The sequence below is a fragment of the Oreochromis niloticus genome, linkage group LG12 (assembly GCF_001858045.2).
Source record: "Oreochromis niloticus isolate F11D_XX linkage group LG12, O_niloticus_UMD_NMBU, whole genome shotgun sequence".
Taxonomy (NCBI): domain Eukaryota; kingdom Metazoa; phylum Chordata; class Actinopteri; order Cichliformes; family Cichlidae; genus Oreochromis; species Oreochromis niloticus.
The window spans coordinates 37,317,686-37,341,499 of record NC_031977.2 but is presented as its reverse complement, the minus strand read 5'-3'; the positions used below and the strand labels follow the sequence as shown (position 1 = coordinate 37,341,499).

Genomic DNA, 23,814 nt, shown 5'->3' with positions numbered 1-23,814 from the left:
CGAGGCTTTCATCTTTACGCAGGACTGTAAGCTGTCATCTGTGAGGCGTGAGCGGTGTTGCCGACCCCTGGCCTAACCAATCTTCTGCCATCAGTTTTTCGTTTGTTTGTTTGTTTTCTTTTGCCTGTCTGATTTGGTTCTTTAGCCATCAGAATTATTGTCTGAAGGCCAAGATGCCCAATGGATTTACTTTACCAAGTGCATCATCACGGCCTTGCCATATTGGTCCATTTGATTGACCTTTGTTATTTATTTTATTTTATTTTATTTTCAGTAGTTAAAGACGGGACAGACATGACTGGGGTACAGGAAAGGGAGAAAGAAAGGAGAGAAGGAAAGAAAAACAGAGGGGAAGAGAAAAAATCACCTGGATCACCTGTTGAGAGGAAAAAAGAAGAGAAAACAAGCAAAAAAGAGAACAACATAATAAACACAACACCATTGCAATAATCTAGCTAAGTGTAAATAACAGTAAATACTAAATATTGAATGTTATTGTGCAGCACGCAGGGCCGACAGCACACAATGTGCTTTGGGTTAGCAGCCGAGAAAGGTGCCATCAGTTGCTGCACAGTGATGCCAGCCACGTGTGCGAGCTCAGCAGGTGAGTGAAACAACCCGTGGCTGAGAGCAGGAACTGGACTCCCAGGTGTTCCCACATTGACTACAATCTGGGATCTCTGGAACTTCTGTGGAGCCTCCAACAGCTTTTTGAGGAGCATTGTGGGTTCAGGTGTGGAGTCAGGACAGACTGGATGGAGCCAAGGTGGTGCAGGAGGCCGTGTGCTCATAGGTGGAGCCTCGCTGCAGGACAGTGGCCTTGATCCAGGTGTCCTGGAAGCATGGGATGGGCTTGGGATACGTTCCTGCTGGGGCGGAGCCTCAGAGGTCTCGGATATTTGCCATAAACTAAAACATGTGGCAGTCCTAAGGAGCCGACAGCACAGCAGTGAGGCAAAGGAAGCGTAGCTCTAAAAATTCTCTTCAAACTAGCCAATAAAAGCAGAAAGATTCCTGAGATTATAGGAAGTTTGAGCAGCTTCAAGTTCCTGGGAGTCCACATCTCCGAGGATCTCACCTGGACGACCAACTGCTCCAAGCTGGTCAAGAAGGCTCACCAGCGCCTCTTCTTCTTGAGGACTCTGAGGAAGAACCACCTGTCCTCAGACATCCTGGTGAACTTCTATCGCTGCACCATCGAGAGCATCCTGACCAACTGTATAACAGTCTGGTACGGGAACTGCTCTGCCTCGGACCGGAAGGCGTTGCAGAGGGTCGTGAAAACTGCCCAGCGCATCGCCGGAGCACCACTTCCTGCCATAAAAGACATCTACAGGAAGCGGTGTCTGAAAAGGGCTGGAAAAATCATCAGAGACCCCAGTCACCCATCACATGGACTCTTCACCCTCCTGCCCTCTGGGAGGCGCTACAGGAGCCTCCGGACTAAGACCACCAGGTACCGGAACAGCTTCTTCCCCACAGCTGTCAGACTCCTGAACTCTGCCTCCTGACATCTGACCCACGTTAACACATGGACTGAACATACACACACCCACAATGGACAACTGTACCCTCAAACACACAATAATAACATGGACTGAACCACCACTCACAACCACTAGCACTTTATACAGCCTCTGTAGAAATTATCCCACACCCTCACTTATCTTAACTGCACTACTGTATAGCTCTGTGTAAATAATCATTCTGTACATACAATAATTTTTAACCTTACAACTGTTTACAACTTGCATAGTTCCCATTTCTGTATAGCTGTATAACTCAGATTTCTGTAAAGTTATTTATTTCATATTCTGTATAGTTTTTCATATTTATATCCTGTTCATATCCTGTACATAGCTTGTACTCACTACAGCCTGTACATACCTATAGTTATAGAATATTCACAACATACTTCATACCGTGTACATTATAACATACCACAATAGACCCATTTCTGTAATATACTTGCATATCTATATTATTGCTAATATATATTGTAATATATCTATATCACTAAAGCACTTCTGGATGGATGCAAACTGCATTTCGTTGCCCTGTACCTGTGCATGTGCAATGACAATAAAGTTGAATTCTATTCTATTCTATTCTATTCTATTCTAAGTTTCCATCAGGATCTGACCCTGATGGTCGTTTTTGCTGTATTGCTCCAATGATTTCATAAATTTGTTGTATATATTTTATAATTTAATCATCAGGGATCTTTTTACTGAGCAGCGATGTAACGTTTGGCTAAAAGGCTCTCACAGAGCTGCAGGTGGAGCTGAACCAGAACCACCACATCATCAGCTCATAGCTCAAAGACACCACCTCATGTCAGGCCAGGGGGCGTGGTCTCCGCCCATCGACCCATTCCTGGCCATTTCATTTATTTGTGACTGACACCTTTGTTTACCTGAGCAGGTGCAGAATATCATTTAACTCTCGGAGGAAAAAAGTTTGTTTCCTGTCAGGATCAGATGCCGGTCATGTGACTAGCGGGGTTACTCACCCCTCGCTATGAACCGTCAGATGAACCGTTTTACCACCTGATCCAGAGAGAGAGAGAGAGGGAGGGCTGAGCCATCAGAGCGACAGATCTCTGAGAGAGAAAAGAGGAGGAGATGAGGAGAGGGATTAGAGGAGAAACAGAAGGAGGCTCGCTGAGGAAGAGGAGGATTAATGAAAAGAGGAAGAGAACAAAAGGAAATACAGTAAGAAGAGAGGAGCTGAGGAGGAGGAATGTTTGATCAGCTCATCAAGAATCAACTTGAAGACAGACAGGTGAGTGACTGTCACACAGACAGGTGTGCTTGCAGACAGACAGACACATGGACGAAATAACCTGAGCAGGTCTGTACGAAGGTGTCTCAGGTGAAAACTGATCTGAAAGCTTCAGGTGATAAAATGATGATTTTCTGAAAGTAAACGAGACATTAGTGAGGAGGTGTTTCTAATGAAGTGGACGCTGAGTGTGTGTCAGCCATGGTACTGATCCCGCTCCGGTTTCATCAGCAGGAAGATTTTAATAAAGAGGAAGAGTCGGAGGACCGAGCGTCTCAGTTTAATCATCTCTGCCATCGCACAAACAAACACAGACTCTGAGCCGAGCTCGGACCGTCTCATTTTATTTCTCTAGAGGCTGCAGGACGCTGAGCAACATCTACACACCTGCTCCTGCATGATGACGGCTGATTAAAAGACTTCAGGTAAATCGGCAGGTCCCAAACATCTGGATGCTTTCAGTAGTTGGTCAGCGCTTCAGGGTCGCCGCTGGTTATGGTGTTTATACTGGTAGGAAAAACTTGGCGGTAAAGATCGACACTTTGCTCTAAACTATGTTTGGTGGTGGTTTTGGGGGGGGGGGGTCGTTGTCCGTGGGTTGTGGTACTTCCCTGCCTGAGGCTGAGAGATGGCACGATGCTCGGATCCTGCCCCAGTTTGCAGCTGTCCGCAGTGACAGGTGGTGGGCGAAGGGCAGCGGGTCTTCTTCTATCCCCCCGGGTCACGGCGTTTCTCTGGTGAGGTGAATGTGAGCCTTGCTTCCCTGCATGTTTGGGTGGGAGAACAGGTCTCGACTGAGGTTTGTGCGGACTTGTTCAATCACAGCTCAGAGTACTCAGGTCATATAGGGTTCGGTTGTCCTGCTGGGAGTCTTCAACGGTCACATGACCAGTAACAATGACGTGACTGGGAGAAATGACCTGCCCGGTCTCTGAGTTCTTCACAGTTTGTCCATAATGAAGGGGCGCCTGGTTCCAGCTCAGCTTAGTGACCGGTTTGCGCAGGCTAGTAGCTTCCTGTACTGTGTGTTGCTCCTTACGTTTCCAGGCTGAACAAAAGCAGCACCTCCTTTATGAAAGGAGTAAAACACGTGAAAGCTCTCGGCTGAAGGCAACAACGTAGACATGTTGTTACAGGATAGAAAATATTTATGAATAATTGGTTTGTAATGCACAGGTGAGCTTCCAGAGACAACCCAAGTCTGTGCCCAAAGGTGGCAGTGACAGCTGCAAACAGGAAGTGAGGTCATTTAGAGCAGATCGTTTCCTGTCTGTGAACATGTTTGGTTCAAGTTCACGTCGTACTCAACGTTTGACGCTCTGTTTCTGTTCTTCCACTGCAGGCCTGTGGGCGGCGAGCAAAACCTTTAGCACACCATGACAACCACACAGTAAGCAGATGGTGGCCATGGTAGCCACCTGTTTGAAATAGGCCTGGCAAAGCTGTAACTATGGCATGACCTTCAGCTGAACTTCCTGTTTGCCTGACAGTTCATCATGTCCATCTCACACGTCCTCGCCCTCCTCGCCCTCCTGCTGCCGTGGGGACGGTGTCAGTTTGATGTGTGTCGATCTCTGCACGGCTCGAAGGCGGGGCCTGAGTTTTACGCCTGTCAGCCGCCCCCGACCAACATGAAGGAGGTGATGCAGATCAGAGTTGACCCCCCTGGGATCACCTGTGGAAACCCACCTGAGAGATTCTGTACACTGGTCAGTCTGACGCACCTGAACACACACACCTGATCACAAACCTGAACACACAGGTGACCTCTGAGCCGATTTCCTGTTGCCTGTGTCACAGACAGACATTGTAGCTCAATACTCTGCTCTCTTCATCATTTTCACTCCACAAACTTCAGTCTGTCAGATGAACTCTGTCCACAGGTGAGGGTTTCACCTCACACAGAGCTTGTGATTGGTGCTGCAGCATCAGAATTGTTTGCTGATGAAATTATTTTAAAGTTCTCTGACTGCAATTAAATCGTTGGTATTTCACTCATTTTAAACATGAGCAGCTTGTTATCTTTCACCAAAACAAGGAAGAGCAGACGATCACCATTGTATGACCTCCTGCAGGCGCCCCGAGCCACAGTTTGGACCCCTCTGCAAACACACAGAGGACACGATGATCCCGCTGGCTCTCTAATTGTTCCTTTGGGAAGCTGAAGTCCTGCCTGAATTATTGATAAATGTAACAGCTGTAATGAAGCAAAGACTAAATGCTAATTGATTTCATTTGTGTCAGTGAAAAGACCCCGAGAGTCGGACAGGAAGCGTCTCACAACATACGTGAAACACGCTAAAGTTCAGTGGGTAAATTACACAGGTGCAGTAATGTGATCAGAACATGAACAAGGACGTTCAGACTGTGCAGCAACTGGACGCTGGAGCCACTGGCTCCACTGAAAAATAGACTCAGCTGTAATCACATTGGGTGGAACAGTGGTTATGCCTCCAAGCAAGAAGGTTCCTGGTTTGAATCCCGGCTGTACCTACATGGCTTTTTGTCAGCTTCCTCCTGAGACTTGCGTGACTGAAATCAGCTATGAAGTGTGGGAACAACTTACGTTAGCGTTTAGTTGACATGCTCACGGTTCAAAGTGTCGACGGAGCTGTTTACAGTTTTTAAAGTGAACAGTGGGATGTAGATACCTGCTGTCTGTGCAGGTATCTACACCCCCCCAACATTCAATGACATTTCTTATCACACAGGATCAATAATGAGTTTACATTCAGACCACCACACATGCTTTGAGTCAGACTACTGTAACAGTATTTTAACGGGAATTAATAAGCTTGGCTATCCAAACTTTCCAGGAACCTGTAAGACTGCACCTCTGCTTCCTGGTCCCAACTCGGGATAGTCACGTTTTGGGGGGTTTAATAAATTTGGCTGGAGCTGCTCCGTCCAAAGCAGTCTCTCCTAACAAGACCAGGTCCTTCCGAATGTTTCCCAGTTATCTGATGGGAAATGGGAGTACTCTGAGTTTGGACATTTTGGTGGAAACTACATGAAAATTTAAACACTTTCATGATCATCTGACAGGAATGAGTCTAACATGTCTCCTTCAGCATGTATTTCAGGTTTTCGGCTTTCTTCGTGTGATTAGTTAGTGCTGGTTAGTTAAAGCCACTTCTCCTGCACACGGCAGCTGAAGTTAAAGGATAAACCTCAAACCCTGATCAGATTAGCATCAGTGTTAATCCCTCTCTGCACATGTTAGAGTCTCTGTAAAGGTACAGCATACTGACCTTTAATGACTACACAAAGTACGTGTAAGTATAACGGAGGCCTAGGTTAAAGGTCAACATTAATTAAACACAGGCAAACAGAAGCAGTGGGATCACCGCACAGTTTGTGTTTGCAAACGTCATTGGTGTTAACCGCCTACAAACAGCATGTCAAACCGAATCAGGAAGCACCCGCAACAATAAAACTACAAACACTGCCCATGAAAAGCCACACTGGTGCAGGTCCATGTTCACCATTAATACTAGCACTTCTGCGCTGAGGTTAAGATCTTTCTTCATCTCAGTCCACTCTGACTACCTCGAACAGCACATTTTTAAATCTCAGTTTATCTATGGTCTGTAACAACATATCTTTTATTAAACAGCTGCTGTCTGTATTTACTAAAGAGGCACAGTGTCAGCTCTTAGACTAAATGGTGTGACTGGTGACAGAGCAACCTGTGGGAATAATGATCGCACAAACATGAAGGTTGCCGCAGCCGGTTTAATGGAAAATACACGTCTTATTTTATGATGCATTTGTGACAATCGGTCATAGGAGTGTTCGAATATTTGGAACAAGAGGGGGAGATTTCCACATTTCTCCACCTTAGTAATAATAATGCTGGAGTTTTAAACTGCAAGCCTCACACAAAGATGTGTCTTATTACAAGCAACAAAGTTTGTTGTTAAGCTGAGCTGATGGTTTGGAGTGTTTCAGGCTTTCAGGCATATTTACGGCTGTGCGTAAAAGCAGAGCTCTCGATTTCCCTACCCTCACCTATGTTCATGAGCTATGGGTAGTGACTGAAAGAACAAGATTTCAAATAAAGAAGCAGAAATGAGCTTTCAGGGGGGGCTGGCCTCTCACTTACAGATAGGGTGAGGAGTTCAACCATCCAGGAGGGACTCAGAGCAGAGCTGCTGCTCCACATCGAAAAGAGCCAGTTGAGCTGGATCGGGCATCTGACAAGCATGCCTCCTGGGTGGGTGCAGTTTTCTGAGTATCTCCCACTGGGGGAGACCCAGGACACACTGGAGAGATTATATCTCCCAACTCACCTGGGAATGTCTGGGTGTTCCCCTGGACAAACTGGAGGAAAGAGGAAGGTCTGGGCTTCTCTGCTTAAGCTGCTGCTGCAACTTAAAAAAAAGCGGATGAAAATGGATGGATGGTGTATAAAGACAGAGTGAAAAAGGTAAATGAAGAAGACACACCAATCCATCATGGGAAGGCCCTAACAGCCTAGGCCTATTACAGCATAACTAAAGGAAGATTCAGGGTCAGCTGATCCAGCCCTAACTATATGCTTTAGCAAAAAAGAGAGTTTGAAGCCTAATCCTAAAAGTACAGTAGGAAGGCATGATGAGGTCATTAAGATAAGATGGGGCCTGATTATTTAAGACCTTGTATGTGAGAAGCAGGATTTTGAATTCTGGATTTAACAGGAAGCCAATGAAGGGAAGCCAAAACAGGAGAAATCTGCACTGTTCCAAAAAATAGTAATGTCAAAGTATATTACTGTAATTCTTTACAGTTTTGTACTGTCTTCCTAGGATATCATTCAATTTACATAAGCAGACTGTGATCTTACATGTCAAAGGTAAAACAACATAACATCACTGTAAATATAGTAAAACACAATTTACTTGTTTGTTAAATATATTTTTTTGTACATATGCATATTTAGATCGTAAAAATACATCCAGAAACAGCTAGTTCTCTCCCATCATGCCTTGGGACATGTGCTGCTGTTTAGATGTTCTTGTTTTATTGTTTATGGTTAGTTACTTTTAACTGTTATCTTGAATGTTGTGTTTGCGCCGTGGTGCAGAGTCACTGACAGTTGTTGTTTTGTAGCGGGATGTCACTCATCTGTTCTGCTGTTGTTGAAGGTTGAGGCACATGGAAACACCAGAAAGTGTTTAAATAAAGAGCCCCCCCTACCAGCTTGGGGTGGAATAACAAGCTCAATATCTTTGAGCTAATTAGTTAAGATTCTTTTGCATGCCACAATCTAAATCAGTTAACTGCCACGCTGTGATAACTATATATATTTTTTAATAAATGTAGAGGTAGGAATTGCAATTAATATAAATCTCAAAGTTTTCACAACATTCCTGAACAGAAATAGGCCTCTGCACCTGGGGTGAGGGTGTGGCCATGAAAACAATGTGATATGCCATTGGATGTCGGGACACATAATAACATGACGCTAAGCATCGGCCAATGAATGTGAACTAACAACAACAAGGTCGCGGGTATGGCTGCGACCGTAGGAAAGAATCGTGCATTTTACAGTTTTGTTCTGTTCTTCTAGAATATCATTAAAGTTACGTAAATAGACTTTGACTTCACATTTCAAATGTAAATTAACGTCAAATCACTGTAATGTAATGAAACATAATTGTCATGATCATTAAATGTATCTGTCTGTACATATGCATATTTAGATTGTTAAAATACATTCACAAATGTATCATGATTCCACAAATATCTGTCCGTTATTTGAAAGACTGAACTGTTGGATTCAAATGTAATGCTACAGTAAAGTATATAACATGATCCCTATAAGCTTGTGTTACATCACATAAGTATTATTATCATTGCTAGCTAGGGCGATCGTGGCTCATGAGTTAGCAGTTCGCCTTGCGATCAGAAGGTTGGCGGTTCGAGCCCCTAACACTCTCGGTCGTTGTGTCCGTGGTCAAGACACTTCACGTACCGCCTACTGGTGATGGCCAGGGGGGCCGATGGTGCGATACGGCAGCCTCTCCTCTGTCAGTCTGTCCCAGAGCATGCAATCTATTATTAGTTAAACCAACTGTATATTTCTGGACATTTACGTATTATGATTCATATTGCCACATTCATTGACCTTGTTTATAGGTAATTTCATTGTTTGATCACGTTACAATGTTCCTGATTTGATGTCTAAAAGCACTTGGGAAAGGCAGAATCCCATGTAACATTACCGCAACAAACTCTATTTTCACTACTGAAAATAACCGTATTTTTATGAGGACGTTATTTTCTGTTATTTTACGGTCGAATTTTGGCGCCCCAGCTGCCGGAATATTACTGTTTTTTGGGGATGTTTTCTTTTCCTATTTATAGATGATTTCACTGTTTAATGACATTAACATGTTCCTAATTTAATGTTTAGCGGCACTTGAAACAGGCGAGATCCCATGTCAAATTAGCGCAACTAATTGTATTTTCATTACTGGAAATAACCGTATTTTTATGCGGGAGTTATTTTCTGTAATTATACGGTCGTATTTTGGCGTCCCAGCTGCCGGAATATCGCCGTTTTTTCAAGACGCTTTTTCTAACAGCTCTCTCTTTCTAGTCCCTGTCAGGACTCTTGCTGCAGCATTTTGGATTAACTGAAGGCTTTTCAGGGAGTTTTTAGGACATCCTGATAATAAAGAATTACAGTAGTCCAGCCTGAAAGTAATAAATGCATGAACTAGTTTTTCAGCGTCACTCTGAGACAGGATATTTCTAATTTTAGAGATGTTGCACAAATGAAAGAAAGCAGTCTTACATATTTGTTTAATATGTGCATTGAAGGACATGTCCTGGTCAAAAATGACTCCAAGGTTCCTCACAGTGTTACTGGAGGCCAAGGTAATGCCATCCAGAGTAAGAATCTGCTTAGATACCATATTTCTAAGATTTTCAGGGCCGAGTACAATAACCTCAGTTTGATCTGAATTAAGAAGCAGAAAGTTAGCGGCCATCCAGGTCTTTATGTCTTTAAGACATTCCTGCAGTTTAACTAACTGGTGTGTGTTACCTGGCTTCATGGATAGATAGAGCTGCGTGTCATCTGCATAGCAGTGAAAATGTATGCTATGTCTTCTAATGATGCTGCCTAAGGGAAGCATGTATAATGTATGTAAGGTAAAAGTAAAAAGAACACAAATTCCTGATAAAATGTCTGTTTTCTGCGGATTTCCATCACACTCACTCACTCTGTTTTCTGTCAATCAACCTTTGTCTTCGAGGGGCTTCTGCAACACCATGCCTGGGATTATAATAACTGTAAAATCACTGAAACGTGCAGAGTTGCTGCTTTGAAGAGGCGTTGGAATTCTTTCAATTTAGCAAGTTGTTCAGGAGTTACGGGAGCTACAGATGTTAATGTGACAATGACATTCTTGATTGTTTAAAAACTTACAGCCCGTGTTCGTGTTTTATCAAATATTGGTGCTCAATGTGGTTTTTCCTCAGGAGAACCCGTACCTGTGCAGCGATGAGTGCGACGCCTCCAGCCCAGACCTGTCTCACCCTCCTCAGCTCATGGGAGACAGGGAGAGGGGTGGGCTCATCACTTACTGGCAGACAATCACATGGTCCAGGTTTCCTGAGCCCCTATTGGCCAACATCACCCTTACCTGGAACAAGAGTCTGGAGGTGGTCGATGACATTGTTGTTACCTTCGAATATGGCCGTCCAACCAGCATGGTGCTGGAGAAATCCATCGACAAAGGTGACTGGAAACCTGTTAAACACCTGTTCTGACTAATGTTTGAGAGATTTCCCTGAAACGTTCTGCTGATCAACTTCACTGAAGAGTAATTAGCTGAGTGCAGAGTCTGAGGGGTATCATTCAGAAACCCTTGTCTCCTCTGATCTATGGATGTGGGTGAAACAAAGTCATTTATGAAGCTTTTACAGATGGATTTTGTCTGGAGATGATTCTGAAACCAGGAAACAGGAAGTCACAAACACCGTGAACTGTCAAATAATCCACGTTTGTGTTTCAGGTGTCACTTGGCAGCCGTATCAGTATTATGCCGACGACTGTCTCGAGGCTTTCGGCATGTCGCCCAAACGAGTCACTGATTTAGCACCAAGTAACATTACCCGGGTCATCTGCACCGAGCAGTACTCCCGCTGGGTCGGCGCTAAGGTCTGTAACTGGACCCTGATGCTGGTCCCTGACATGCACAGTATGCAGAACACATTTGTACAGCTTATATTTATTTGTGGTTATCTGAAACTTCTCCTCACCAACAGGAAGAGAAATCTGTGGTGTTTGAGGTGCGAGCTCGGTTCGGGGTGTTTGCTGGTCCAAAGCTGATCAATATGGATGCTCTGTACACTCGGATGGAGACCACAAAGGGACTCAGAGATTTCTTCACTTTCACCAACCTCCGACTGAGGCTCCTCCGCCCGGCACTGGGAGGAACCTACGTCCAGAGAGACAACCTGCTGAAATACTTCTATGCTATTTCCAACATTGATGTTTTTGCCAGGTAACTAACAAAGACATACCATAATCTAACTCTAACTCAGCAACAACTGGCTACATTCACAAATGAGACAAACACGTCCTTGCCCTGCAAAGACCAACATCCCTACTGGGTAACAAACTAAACAACCACAAACAAACACTAACGTACCATTACAATGCTAAAACCAGTTAACAACCAATGTACCAACCTCTACATCACAACCAAGATGAGCCAAAAGCCAGCCATCATCATCAGGCAATTCCAACATTCCAGCCAATCACACAAAGTCATGTAGGGGGGCCAGTTTAAGAGGATTAGGATTCGAGATTTTGGAAAGAAATTGGATTACATTCAGAAGAATTTTCTTTTAAAGCTTCCCTGAAATCAGGGGGTTTTCAGCAAGTTTGAGACATACACAGAGGATAGATGATCCATTGGTCAAGCTGAACACTGTCACCATCTTGACATGACAAGCAACTCAACCAGTCCCACTGTAGCCCTGCCCTAAATCCTGGCCTGCTTCGAGCAGGATAAACTGTTGTATTCAGTCAGACCTGAAAGTACTCACTGAGCTCAGAGATCAGGCGATCTAAAGGCTCGTATACTTCTGTCCAGTCAGACTCCTTCACAGCCAAGAGGAGTCACTCCCTGCTGGACATTAGAAAGAATGCAGGTTTAAGGAGCAGCGTCCATCTTAGTGGTCTAGTTTCAGGAAGAGGTTTCGTATGAGTTGGTGAAACTTCAGGTGAAGCCAAGCCCTTCTTTGTATGTGTTTCTCAGGTGTAAGTGCAACCTGCATGCATCTCAGTGTGCGCTGCGCGATGCAACACTGCAGTGTGAATGTGACCACAATACGGCTGGACAGGACTGTCAGAGCTGCAGCCGAGAGTTCACATCTCGCACCTGGAGACCGGGATCATACCTGCCTCTGCCCAAAGGCACTGCCAACGCCTGTATGTAGCTACACATGCACACAGACACGCACCTGCAAACAGCAATATAAACTCTACACCTGTTTCCATTCATGTCCTTCTCAGGTGAAGCAACAGAACCTGCAGCCAGTAAGTACAGCTCAGCTGATCAGCTGTCTTAACTGTCTGTATGCTCACCTGTCTGTGTTGCATCATGGCACTTTACACTTGTAAGCATCCGTGTATTTCTGTGCAGCTTGTCTGAGGTGAGCTTTTAGCAGCTGAATTCACTTCACATTACATCATCCCCATCAGTCACACGATAGCAGTCTGCAAGGAAAATTTAACAGATGAACAGCTCATCCTCTTAATCTGTGTTAGTTGTTTTAATCTACCAGTCAACTCACACACACACACACACACACACTCATCCTAGGAGATGCAACCCTGACTGAATAGAAGAACCAGATCAACAGATCAGCTATATAGATTAGTAGATCAGCTAGTGACTGACTTTTTTAGATCTGAGGAGTCAGCAGCTGAATTCTCAAACTTCTGGACAAACGTGATTCAAAGTTTCTGAGACTAAAGCACTGACAGGGTGGAAACAGTCTGGGCTAAGAGAGGATTTGTCCAGCAGTCTGTGGATTTAGCTGCATTAGAAATTGTTAGTGTCCATAAAGCCTCTGCAGGACACAGACCGGGTGTTTCTTACAATCACAGGAGATGAGATGTGGCTGGATGGGCTGCAACAGACTCCAAACTAAACCCAATGTTATGGCCTCAGCACCCTATGCAGGCAGGACCAGAGATAATAACCCCATCCAAGCAGAGCAGAGGCTGATGAGCCATGGCAGAGATCAGGTGACTGGGGATGAGCTAGATGCATAAAAGAAACCCAAACTGTATGAACCTTGAGATCCAGGTTCAGTTGAAAAAGGAGCCTCTGCGCTGTGGCTCATTGCACAATGTTGACCTGTTGATGGTGTGAACATCATCTGTATAATTTCTAAAACAATGCTGCTGTTCAGGCTGTTGGGGAACAGGTATAAACATGTTGAGATTTGGGGTGCTGAGAAGGAGGTTTAGTCTCAGATTTAAAGACAGGACTAGCATCAAGACTAGAAGATTAATGACTCAAATGGTTTCTGTTGTTGGTTAGGGATTGCGTGAGGGGTGGGGGTTGATTGCAGTTCCACTAAGACCAGGTTTTGGTGTCCAGGGAGGCCTTTGAGAGCAGGTGGTTTACTCTGGAGTCTGCCAGCCTGACCATCTGCATGGCTGTTATGAGAGTGTTCATTTATTGCACTCCCTTTCATTAAAACCTCCCTGGAGTCTCTTAGCTGTAAAAAGATCTTGTTTTCATTCTTTTTTCTGGTCTGGCTTCATGGTGGGACACACCCAGTAGCTCACCAGTTTGTTTTTACAGCCAGAGAATTAGACTGGAAAGCCCCAGTACCCTGTTCTGCAGACTGTAGAGAAAAGATTACTAAAGAGACGTAACTCTTCTTCTCTGACAGCAGGTGGTGACTCTAACTCTGAAGCATCTGATAGACCTGCCACATCAGATGGATTGACTGACAGTACTACTACTGCTACTATTACTATTGTACCTGAGAGCAGGACGCCAACTGACACAAATACTGCTGTTGGCATTACTACAGCCACAACTGACAGAACTAGTACAGCTACTGTTCCTACTAAAACTGACTTTGGTACCCCAGCTGAGAGTACTACTACTACTACTACTACTTCAGCAACCAGTGACAGTACTGCAGCCACTTATACTGTAACTGACAGTACTACTAAAACTGATACTAATACAGCTTTGAGTACTACTAACCGCATGACTGATAAGACTTTGAATGACCCAACTTCTCCTAAAGACATTCCTTTGACTACATTCATGTACACATTAATGTCTGATAACAGCACAGAGGGTCCTCTTATGGTTTCAGCTGATATTTCTACTAATTCCGGAGGCCATTCAAGTACCAGTACATACATGACTGACTCTAGTACTGTGACTTACTTTACTAGTAGTAATGATTCAGCTGACCTTCCTGTAACTGGTATTGACTCTACCTCAACACTCACAACTGGTACAGTAGTTTTTACTGCTGTCCGTAGTACTATTAGTACTACAGGTTCTGTTGCCTTTACAGACTCATTCAGTACAGCTGGACCTACCACAGACACAGCTCCACCCAACACTCCACGTCTGAAGACTGGAGAAAAACCACCTCCCAGAGTACTAGACAGTACCACCAGCCGTCCTACCAGTACCACCCCCACTGTCCAAGGCAGCAGTACTGACACTGGAGGGTCTATCGCTGACCCACTGGGTCCACCCTATAACTCCACTTCAGACTTTGGTGTACCTGGGACTGATATATCGAAAGTGGTGACCAGTTCTGTGTCACCTACTGTCGCAGAACCATCAGCTGGAATTCTGCCTCTAACAACCATCCCAGAAACGTTTTCCCCAGGTGACGGGTCTCAATTGGAAGACTTTCTCCCCACTGGATCTGTCCGTATCAGTCAGGCTGGAGATACTCTCTTTACAACAAAACGTGATGGAATTTCTCTTCGTCCTGACATACCTCCTCTGGCCGTACCTCCTCCAGATCTACCACTGGAAGCTCCCTCTGTGGATATACCTTCTGCTCTTAATGAAGCCCTTCCTGATGTAATTTCTCCTGATGTTTTACTGGATGTACTATCTCCGGATACACTTTCTCCTGATGCATCATCTCCGGTTACACCTACTAATAATGTACAGCTACCAGAAATGCCCCCTCTTGATCTATCATCTCCAGATACACTCGCTCCTGATGAAATAGTTCCTTTTGTTCCAACCCCCGATGTACTGTTTCCAGATGCACCATCTCCTCCTGCTTTATCTTCCCTCAATGTTCCAGCTCCTGATGGAGCTCCTACTGATATATCTTTCCTTGAGGTACCTACTCAAGAACTTCCTCGTCCTGATCTCCCTCTGGAAGTACCACCTCCTGACATACCTGCTCCTGATGCACCTCTTCCCGACCCACCTTCTCGTAATGTATTTCCTCCAGATACACCTCCTCCTGACCTACCTTTTCCTGATCCACCTTCTCCAGATGTACTTCCAGATGGGCCATCCACTAAGACTCCAGATACTTCAGTAGATTTTCCTCCTCCTGATGTACCTTCTCCTGATGGGGCATCTCCAGAAATACGTCCTCCTGATGCTACCCCTCCAGCTCCAGATATTCCTGAGGAGTCCGTGTTGCCTCCCTATGGAGGTGGTCCTGTATCAGACACAAAGTCCGCTACTATAGATCAGTCTGACCCTGCTGGTAATTTAGCACCTGTTGACTTTACCATCCCAGTTCCAGAAAACCCGAAGTCAGTTGGCCCTGGACAAGGATCTGATTCTCAGCCCATGCCTGTATTTGAACCTGGCAATGTTTCAAGTGACAATATTAAAACGCCTGGATCTAATTCTATCAATGCTGGACAGGAATCTTTTCCAGTTAAGCAAGGCAGAGGAGAGACAGGAAATGAGAAATCTGAATCAAGTGGTCCAGATTCTTCTGTGCCATACAGAAACATTCCTAATGTGGATCCAGGCATTGAGAATCCTGCAGTAGATTCTACAGCAAACAAAAAGGAAAGAACGTCTTCCGGAGAGGAATCTGTTGAGCCATCAGGAGGGTTGAAGTTTGAGGAAAAGAAAGGCTCGAAACAAGAAATGACAAGAGAGGAAACAAAGGAAAAAGGTACAAAAACAACAGATTAGGATTCACAGTCAACAGATATTACTGTAGAAAGTATCCTTCTTGTTAATAGATTACTCCATCCATGGTAAATGGACTCATTCTTATATAGCGCTTTTCTACTCTCCCGGAGTGCTCAAAGTGCTCTATACAACATGCCACATTCACACCATTCTCACAAACACTTTCTCTAAACTTAGTGCTTTCTAACTACATTCACACACATTCATACTCTGATGGATGCATCGGAGAGCAACTTGGGGTTAGTATCTTGCCCAAGGATACTTGGCATGCAGACTGGAGGAGCCAGGGATCGAACCACCAATCTTCTGATCAGTAGGTGACCTGCTCTACCTCCTGAGGTACAGGTCCAGGGTTGTTAGGGCTGGCAACTGTCCCAGCTGTCAGTATAAATTAGAGTTTAGTTTAAGTGCACCGCTGTTTAAAATATTTTCTTTGACACTGAAGTTTCTCAGTTGTTGGGAAGGTACTGTTTCCATGGCTGAAAGTTTCAGTGATTAAGTGGAACCTTTGGAGATTTCTCCATCATGGCATGATTGGTCAGATTACTGACACTGGGCGGATTGTAGGTTTATGCAAATTTTGAAACCATTTTCTAATGAAGCATTAATGGCAGGTTTTTAGTGTGTTTTAGAATAAATGTAAACAGAAAACATCAACATTCTCATACAAATTAAGTATTTCATTTCCTTTTTGAACCAAGCAGTGCCTGAAGCCAAAGAGGAATCTAAAGAAAAATCTAAAGCTGAAGGAGAGAAGGAGAAAGAGGACAAAGGCTATGAGAAGAAAGGTACAGAATGTAGTCACTGTACTGCCACCTAATGGCAGGTAGTAGTAATGTATCCCTCATGGTAAAAATCCTAACAGGATGAATAGATCCGGTAAACGTTGTGCTGATCCCTGATTGGTAGATAATGCAGTGACCCTGACTTCATATTGCCATGCTTACTGGTTACGCACCTGGTTTTGTGTCTGAAGCGACCCAGAAGATCCTGATTCCAGGAGGACCAAAGTTCAGTCAGCTGTCCAAAATTGCTTATGTGAGCTTCCAGGGTAAGACCTCCGTGTGCCACCCTGTACATGACCCCACCCACCAAACAGACCTCACACTGAAATAGACTCCTCCCCTAACCACCTCCAGATTCACCGATGGTGTCCAGAAATTTTATTTCACAAACTTAAGTAGACACTGACTCCTTCCTATCAGCACTGACCCCGCCCCTCATTGCTCTAACTCCTCCCCCTTTATTTCACTACGTGCCATGATGAGCACTAATAGAACAATGTCTCCCCATCAAAGTTCATGTTGTGTCATCAATCTTTGTTTGATGTCCGGGGGGTGGGGGTGGGGCTGTGGGTGGCCCTTCTTTGAACACAGGTGTGTGTGTGTGTGTGTGTGTGTGTGTGTGTGTGTTCCCTTTAGACTGTGAGTGTAATGGTCACTCCAACCGCTGCAGCTACATCGACTTCATCAACGTGGTCACATGTGTGAGCTGTAAACACAACACGCGGGGGCAGAATTGTCAGTACTGTCGCCTTGGTTACTACCAAAATGCCTCGCTGCCGCTGACCGACGAGAACGTCTGTGTTGGTCTGTAACATGCACACAAACGCACACACAGAACTCAATGTGAAGTTAGAAATCTGTAAAACATCTAAAGGTTGAACCGTAGCTCTGGTCTTGAGCTCTTCTATGAAAACCAGGACGAACACGTCCACAGGTTTTTATTCTCCAAAGTGCTCCATTCATTCTGGATGAGCCAGAGAGCGCCTCCTATGGAACAGGGGGGGATCTACAGGGTTTTGTGGTTAGGGTAAAACTGAAAAATCTCCTCAGATGTCTTCACACAGCTCTGACTTTATAAAATACCAAAGTTTATTCTCATCAAACGGCAGCACAATGTTCCACAGGTCAGAAGTTGTCTTATCACATTAGTTTATGTTGATATCTCACAGTGAGTAACCCATCTGAGCTAGACCTAAAAGGTAGAATGGAGATCATTTATCACAATTTCAGGAGCAGGACCACACCTCCATACACGCCCCGTCCAGTTCTCTGTCTATAAATGACCAACCCCGCTGCCGCACCGCAGCACTACAAGCTATTCATGCACATTTTTGTTAGTATGTGGGGATCTGCCCAGGAGCCGCTGCCAGTCCCCAAACCACAGCTCAATTCATGCTCACGCCATCCACTGTTATCTACTAAAAATGCTATCTGTTACGTCCCGGTCTAGGAATACAGGAGCGCAACATGAGGGTTAAAAGGAAAGTGACCCCGCTCCCCAGAGCCATATCCAGAAGCCAGTTTACAGGTTAAGGTGCTTTCATTGCTACGAAAAACTGAAAACTTTAACTCCGGGGTGAACACAGGCCAAAATAACAAACAAAACAAGCTATTCCAAAAAGGGAGGTGCTACCTAAACCCTGGGAGAAACAAAAACCCAAAACCAACTCCCTGATTTAATAAACGAGAGAAAAAAGTACAGAAAATAATAAGGCAGCTTCAGTGCAGTATCTACAACCTACATACAAAACTTAATGATTCTCTAAAGTGACACACGAAGGTTTATCACAGATGGTTTGGAGGGCAAGGATGGTCTGCTGCTGGACACACGGAACAAAATCCAAACACCGTGATCCAAAATATGGGTGGGGCCGTAACACTGTCCAACCTGAGGATGTGGTCCCAGCAAGTGAATAGATAGATACTCTATTGATCCCACAGGGGAAATTGTTGTGTTACAGCAGCATGGCAAAGAGTGAAAATGGTCCACTCTACAATAAACAACAAATAACACAGTTGGAGTGCCACAGGTGAGGGCCTTATACTGTGACAGAGCGCAGGAATTTATATATTTTTGAATTTATATATTTTTATATTTACAACAGCGACACAAACAAAAGTAAGAATGAAGTTAGAAACAGTAAGAGTCAGACTGACGTTGTGCAAACTGCATGAATAAGTCCTGTTTACACTGTACATGTAAGGTGTAACACAGACGTGTTTGGGATGTCGTGTCCTCAGAGTGCGAGTGCCACGCAGACGGCAGCGTGTCTCCTCGATGCTCGGACTCGGGTCTTTGTCAGTGTAAAGATGGAGCCACGGGGAGGCGCTGTGACTCCTGTTTACCTGGATACACCTGGAGAGGAGGCGGGGTTGGCTGCACAGGTACACAGAGGGGCTGAATATGATGCGCCTCATGTTATCGATGAGTTGATTGGCAGTGTTGGGGAGTAACGGAATACATGTACCGCCGTTACGTATTTAAAATACAAAATATGAGTAAGTGTATTCTGTTACAGTTACCGTTTTAAAAGGTGGTATTCAGAATACAGTTACTTTGCTGAAATAAATGGATTACACAGCGGTATTTTCCTGTTTCATATGTTCGGCTATGCCCTCTCTATTTTTGGTTTCCACGCCCCAAACAAAACACGCATTAAGAGGCTCTCATGTCTGTGTCTCAATCTCGCGGCCCATGTCACCCCTACTTGCGGCCGCATAATGACGTGAAGAAATATTTAAAAAAATTATTCACAAAAATGATTTAATATGAAGGCAACAGGCAGAGTGTTACAGGCATCGCCCTAAAGACTGTAGCTTCATGGGCAGTGTAGTCCGTGCTGCAGGGAGAATGGACTGCCACACCCTTTATTTGTCTGTGAGCGAGGGAGGGAGAGAAAGGAAAAGTAGGAGCTGTCACCGAGCAGAAACGGGAGCTGGAAGCATGTAAATATAATAATAACCACTGCAGGCAAAAAGTGTGCCTGGCGAGCCCAGCTGTAAGTAAGCTATTAAGACTCGACTGTACACTGTGTTCGTGTTTTTCTCCGAAACAATAAGTTCCGTTGGAGCAGCCTTTCAACGCCTCTCTCTGTCTCTCGCTAGCAAAGGTGACCCAGACAACAAAGCGAGTTTTCAGCTACAAGCCCGACACGAACCCGACGTATTAGCCAGAGGTCCCTTTACTACGGTTCGGAGCCGCGGACCTGTTTTATATACGCATGGAATAGTTTTCTATAGGAGATCGCTGCAAAAAGTGCAGCCTTACCTAATGTCCACCTACTGTTACTCATTTATATTAAGATTTAAACATCTAGTTGGTATTGGTATGGCGAGTAGCCTTCAGTAATAGTAATAAATCACCCAGCAATAGTACATTCATGTAGTTGTAAAAAGCACGGTAATATAATAGGTAATCCAAAGTATTCAGAATACGTTACTGTCATTGAGTAATGTAACGGAATACGTTACAAAATACAATTTGGGGCATGTAATCTGTAATCTGTAGAGGAATACATTTTAAAAGTAACCTTCCCAACACTGTTGATTGGTGATCGATGATCTTTCGCCATCAGCAAACGTGTGCGACGGCGAGCGTTTGGTCTGTCGGAATGGAGGAACCTGCGTCGACTTCCTGCGCTGCGTCTGTCCTGAAAACTTCACAGGTAAACACAGCTCAGGTGGTGTAGGTGGGGTGGGAGATGCCATGATGTCACAGAACAACTTGATGATGTCACGTGCACCTTCAGGTTTATTCTGCGAGCAGAGGGTGTGTCTGAAGAAGAACGGCTGCCTGGAGAACACTGAGGACTCCGCCTCCTCTCTGGCATCACACCTTTACCTGCTGACCTTCGGTCTGATCACCGCCACTTTCTGCTGACCCCGCCCCCAGGCACAATGTCCCATAATGGCATCACCTGGGGCGATGTGATTGCAACCAAATGTTTTTCACTGAACTTCATGTTTTCTTGACGTTGTCGTACAGGATATTACATCACAATCTTATGACATCACATAAGGCCCCGCCCACTAAGACGATCATCACATTATAATTTTAGGAGACCAACAACAGGTGACTTTAACCTGACGAATCAGAGACAGCCGAAGTCTGCAGGAACAAAACTGCCTCAACCCTCCTCTCCCTCCACCCCGTCCTCTCCACCCTGTCCTCTCCACCCTGTCCTCTGAATAATAAAGGTTTATCTTATCTCCTTTTCCCCCTCCTCCTGTGGGGTTCAAGGACTCTTTAATTTGTACGGATGAAGCTCTTCAAAAACATCGTCACCCATATTGCACTTGGAGCTCTGACTGGTGCATACGTCTGAAGATCAAACCAGGTGAAATCAGCTGATCAGTAAAGTCACGTGTCCTCTCTATTTCATGCAGAAATGTGATGAAGATTATTGATAAAGCTGCTGATCGCTTGCCCAGCTCCAGCATTGATAAATGGTGATTCTCTTTTTGCGGCAACATTTTAGCTTCATAACTTTTTAAAAAATATATATGTTTATGTTTTATATTTCCAAAGGTTGATTCTGTTCATCTGTTCATCAGTGGGAGAAATGTTTCGTCACTCATCCAGGTGACTTCTTCAGTCTCAGCTGACTGCAGGTTTCCCCAAACCTTATAAACAGAACTATGCATAATGACTGAAACTAAAAAACTAAACTAAAACTAAAAACTGGTCCACCCCAAGGACACAAACACAGACAGAGTAACATAGTGTACGCTGTTAAGTGCCAGGAGGATTGCCAGGATTTATACATCGGGGAAACCAAACAACCTCTGGCGAAGCGGGTGGCACAACACAGAAGAGCAACCTCATCAGGCCAGGACTCTGCAGTTTATTTACACCTACAGGCCAGTGGACACTCTTTCAATGAGTGTCCACTGGACACTCATTGAAATAACATCCTGGACGGGGAGCAACGCTGGTTTGAGCGCGGAGTCAAGGAGGCCATTTACGTGAAAAGGGAAATTTACGTGAAAAGGGAAAGACCATCTCTGAATCGAGGAGGGGGCCTAAGGGTCCATCTGTCACAATCTTACAATGCTGTGATTGCAGCCATTCCCCAACTCTCTGTGAATGGTACTCATGGCCATTGATCAGTAGGTGTTGATCAATGGTAATGAGAATTTGCATTATTATGATGAAGAAAATGACCTCACAGCCCGTTGTTGTCAGTGCTGCTAGTTTCAGTCATTATGCAAATGTACTGTTTATAAGACTGGAAACCTGCAGTCAGCTGAGACTGAAGAAGCCACCTGATGATGACGAAACCTTTCTCCCACTGAAAACGTCCACATGAACAGAATCAACCTTTGGGATTTACTACCTGGATGATTGAAAGTGCATTAATATGTTTTATATTGTGTTATATTTTATTATTTGTTTTAATACAGACATGTTTAACTATATGAAATCCATTATGGTGGAGCTCAGGGATAGATAAGATAGTAATTACAGGTAGTTTTCTTAAACATGGCCTCTGATTGTGTTCCACCCTGTTAGGGACGTTTACATATAGACCAGAAATAGTTAAACATGTAAATATTGATCAATAGTGACTTTAGACAAAGTATGTCCCTTTTGGTAATATAATGTTTTATTCTTGAAACTGTAACAAGTTATTTAATAACAAATACTACAGGTCTGTATTATACAAGAACAAATTTATTTTAACCCATGTTTTCCAACAGCATGGAAAATACTTGCAGTTTTAAAAACATATACATATTTGTGCATTTAATGTTCCTGACGTCTCAACTTGGCACAAAAATTTTCACAACACTTATTGGTACTGTTCAATAATCTTTAAAAAACATTTTTCCAAACAGGATGGAACATCAGTGTTTTCAATTTTAACATCTGAGTAAACATCTACGGTTCATCTTTGCTTCTTATATATTTGTTCATTAAAAAGTACGTCAGAAACAAGAAACAAAAAATCATTAACCAAAAAAGTAAAACATGCAAGTTGCTGTAAAATACCAGAAGGTAACACACAACATCAAACATGAACAAGGACCAATAACATAATTCAAGGAATACACCACCTTTTTATGAAAGCACAAGTTGAACAAGTGGAACAAACCACTTAGGAATTGGTCTATGCCATTAGCTTGGCGCAGTTAGCAAGTTGTTTGCAAAAGTGAACCAAAAATATCATGAGAAAAAAAGTAAAGTAAGAGAGACAGTTGAATCTTACCTCATTTTCCACAGTTGAATTCCCTCCAAAAACAAATGATGTCACTTCCTGTGTTCTCTCACAGGGGCTGTTGTTTTTTTTAAGGCAATAAAGCAGATTCTAACAGGGTGTAAAATTACTACTGGGATAAGTACAGTATGAAGAAAGAAGTAAATAAATTTTACCAGATTCAATTGCATAATAAAATAAAGTTTACTATAGTCATCAAATGTGTGTGTACATATATATATATATATATATATATACATAATAAATCCCCCTTCGCCCCTGCGGGTGGTCTATCCTCCAAGCTCGGGTCCTCTACCAGAGGCCTGGGAGCTTGAGGGTCCTGCGCAGTATCTTAGCTGTTCCCAGGACTGCGCTCTTCTGGACAGAGATCTCCGATGTTGTTCCCGGGATCTGCTGGAGCCACTCGTCTAGTTTGGGAGTCACCGCACCTAGTGCTCTGATTACCACTGTTACCTTCCCCCTCCACATTTTCTCGAGCTCTTCTCTGAGCCCTTGGTATTTCTCCAGCTTCTCGTGTTCCTTCTTTTTGATGTTGCTGTCATTCGGGACCGCTAGATTGATCACTACGGCCGTCTTCTTCTGTTTGTCTACCACCGCCAGTTGGTTAGCCACTACCATTTTGTCCGTCTGTATCTGGAAGTCCCACAGGATCTTAGCTCTAGACCACACTAGGGGGCCTGTCCCATTTTGACCTCGGGACTTCCAGGTTATACTCGGCACAGATGTTCCTGTACACTATGCCGGCCACTTGGTTATGGCGTTCCATGTATGCCCTGCCTGCTAGCATCTTGCACCCTGCTGATATGTGCTGGATTGTCTCAGGGGCATCTTTACACAGCCTGCACCTGGGGTCTTGCC

The 23,814-nt window shown here is 44.2% G+C and overlaps 1 protein-coding gene across 1 annotated transcript; it reads left to right on the top strand.

Moving 5' to 3' along the window:
• Window positions 1-2,098: 2,098 nt before the first annotated feature.
• ntng2a (netrin g2a) lies at window positions 2,099-21,284 on the top strand. Its single transcript, XM_025911897.1, has 16 exons — window positions 2,099-2,784; window positions 4,127-4,174; window positions 4,275-4,493; window positions 10,255-10,513; window positions 10,791-10,936; window positions 11,044-11,282; window positions 12,042-12,214; window positions 12,299-12,322; window positions 14,338-15,933; window positions 16,658-16,741; window positions 16,930-17,004; window positions 17,375-17,542; window positions 18,189-18,266; window positions 18,980-19,123; window positions 20,314-20,403; window positions 20,488-21,284. Exons 1-16 carry the CDS (start codon window positions 2,743-2,745, stop codon window positions 20,616-20,618), a joined length of 3,516 nt encoding a protein of 1,171 aa, XP_025767682.1. The 5' UTR covers window positions 2,099-2,742; the 3' UTR covers window positions 20,619-21,284.
• Window positions 21,285-23,814: the final 2,530 nt, after the last annotated feature.

Excerpts from the sequence above, each read along its gene's own strand:
- ntng2a (XM_025911897.1), top strand. The coding sequence starts at position 2,743 with ATGTTTGATCAGCTCATCAAGAATCAACTTGAAGACAGACAG. Across the intron at positions 10,937-11,043 it reads CCCGCTGGGTCGGCGCTAAG|GAAGAGAAATCTGTGGTGTT; the intron begins GTCTGTAACTGG and ends CCTCACCAACAG. Across the intron at positions 17,543-18,188 it reads CGACGAGAACGTCTGTGTTG|GAATACAGGAGCGCAACATG; the intron begins GTCTGTAACATG and ends GTCCCGGTCTAG.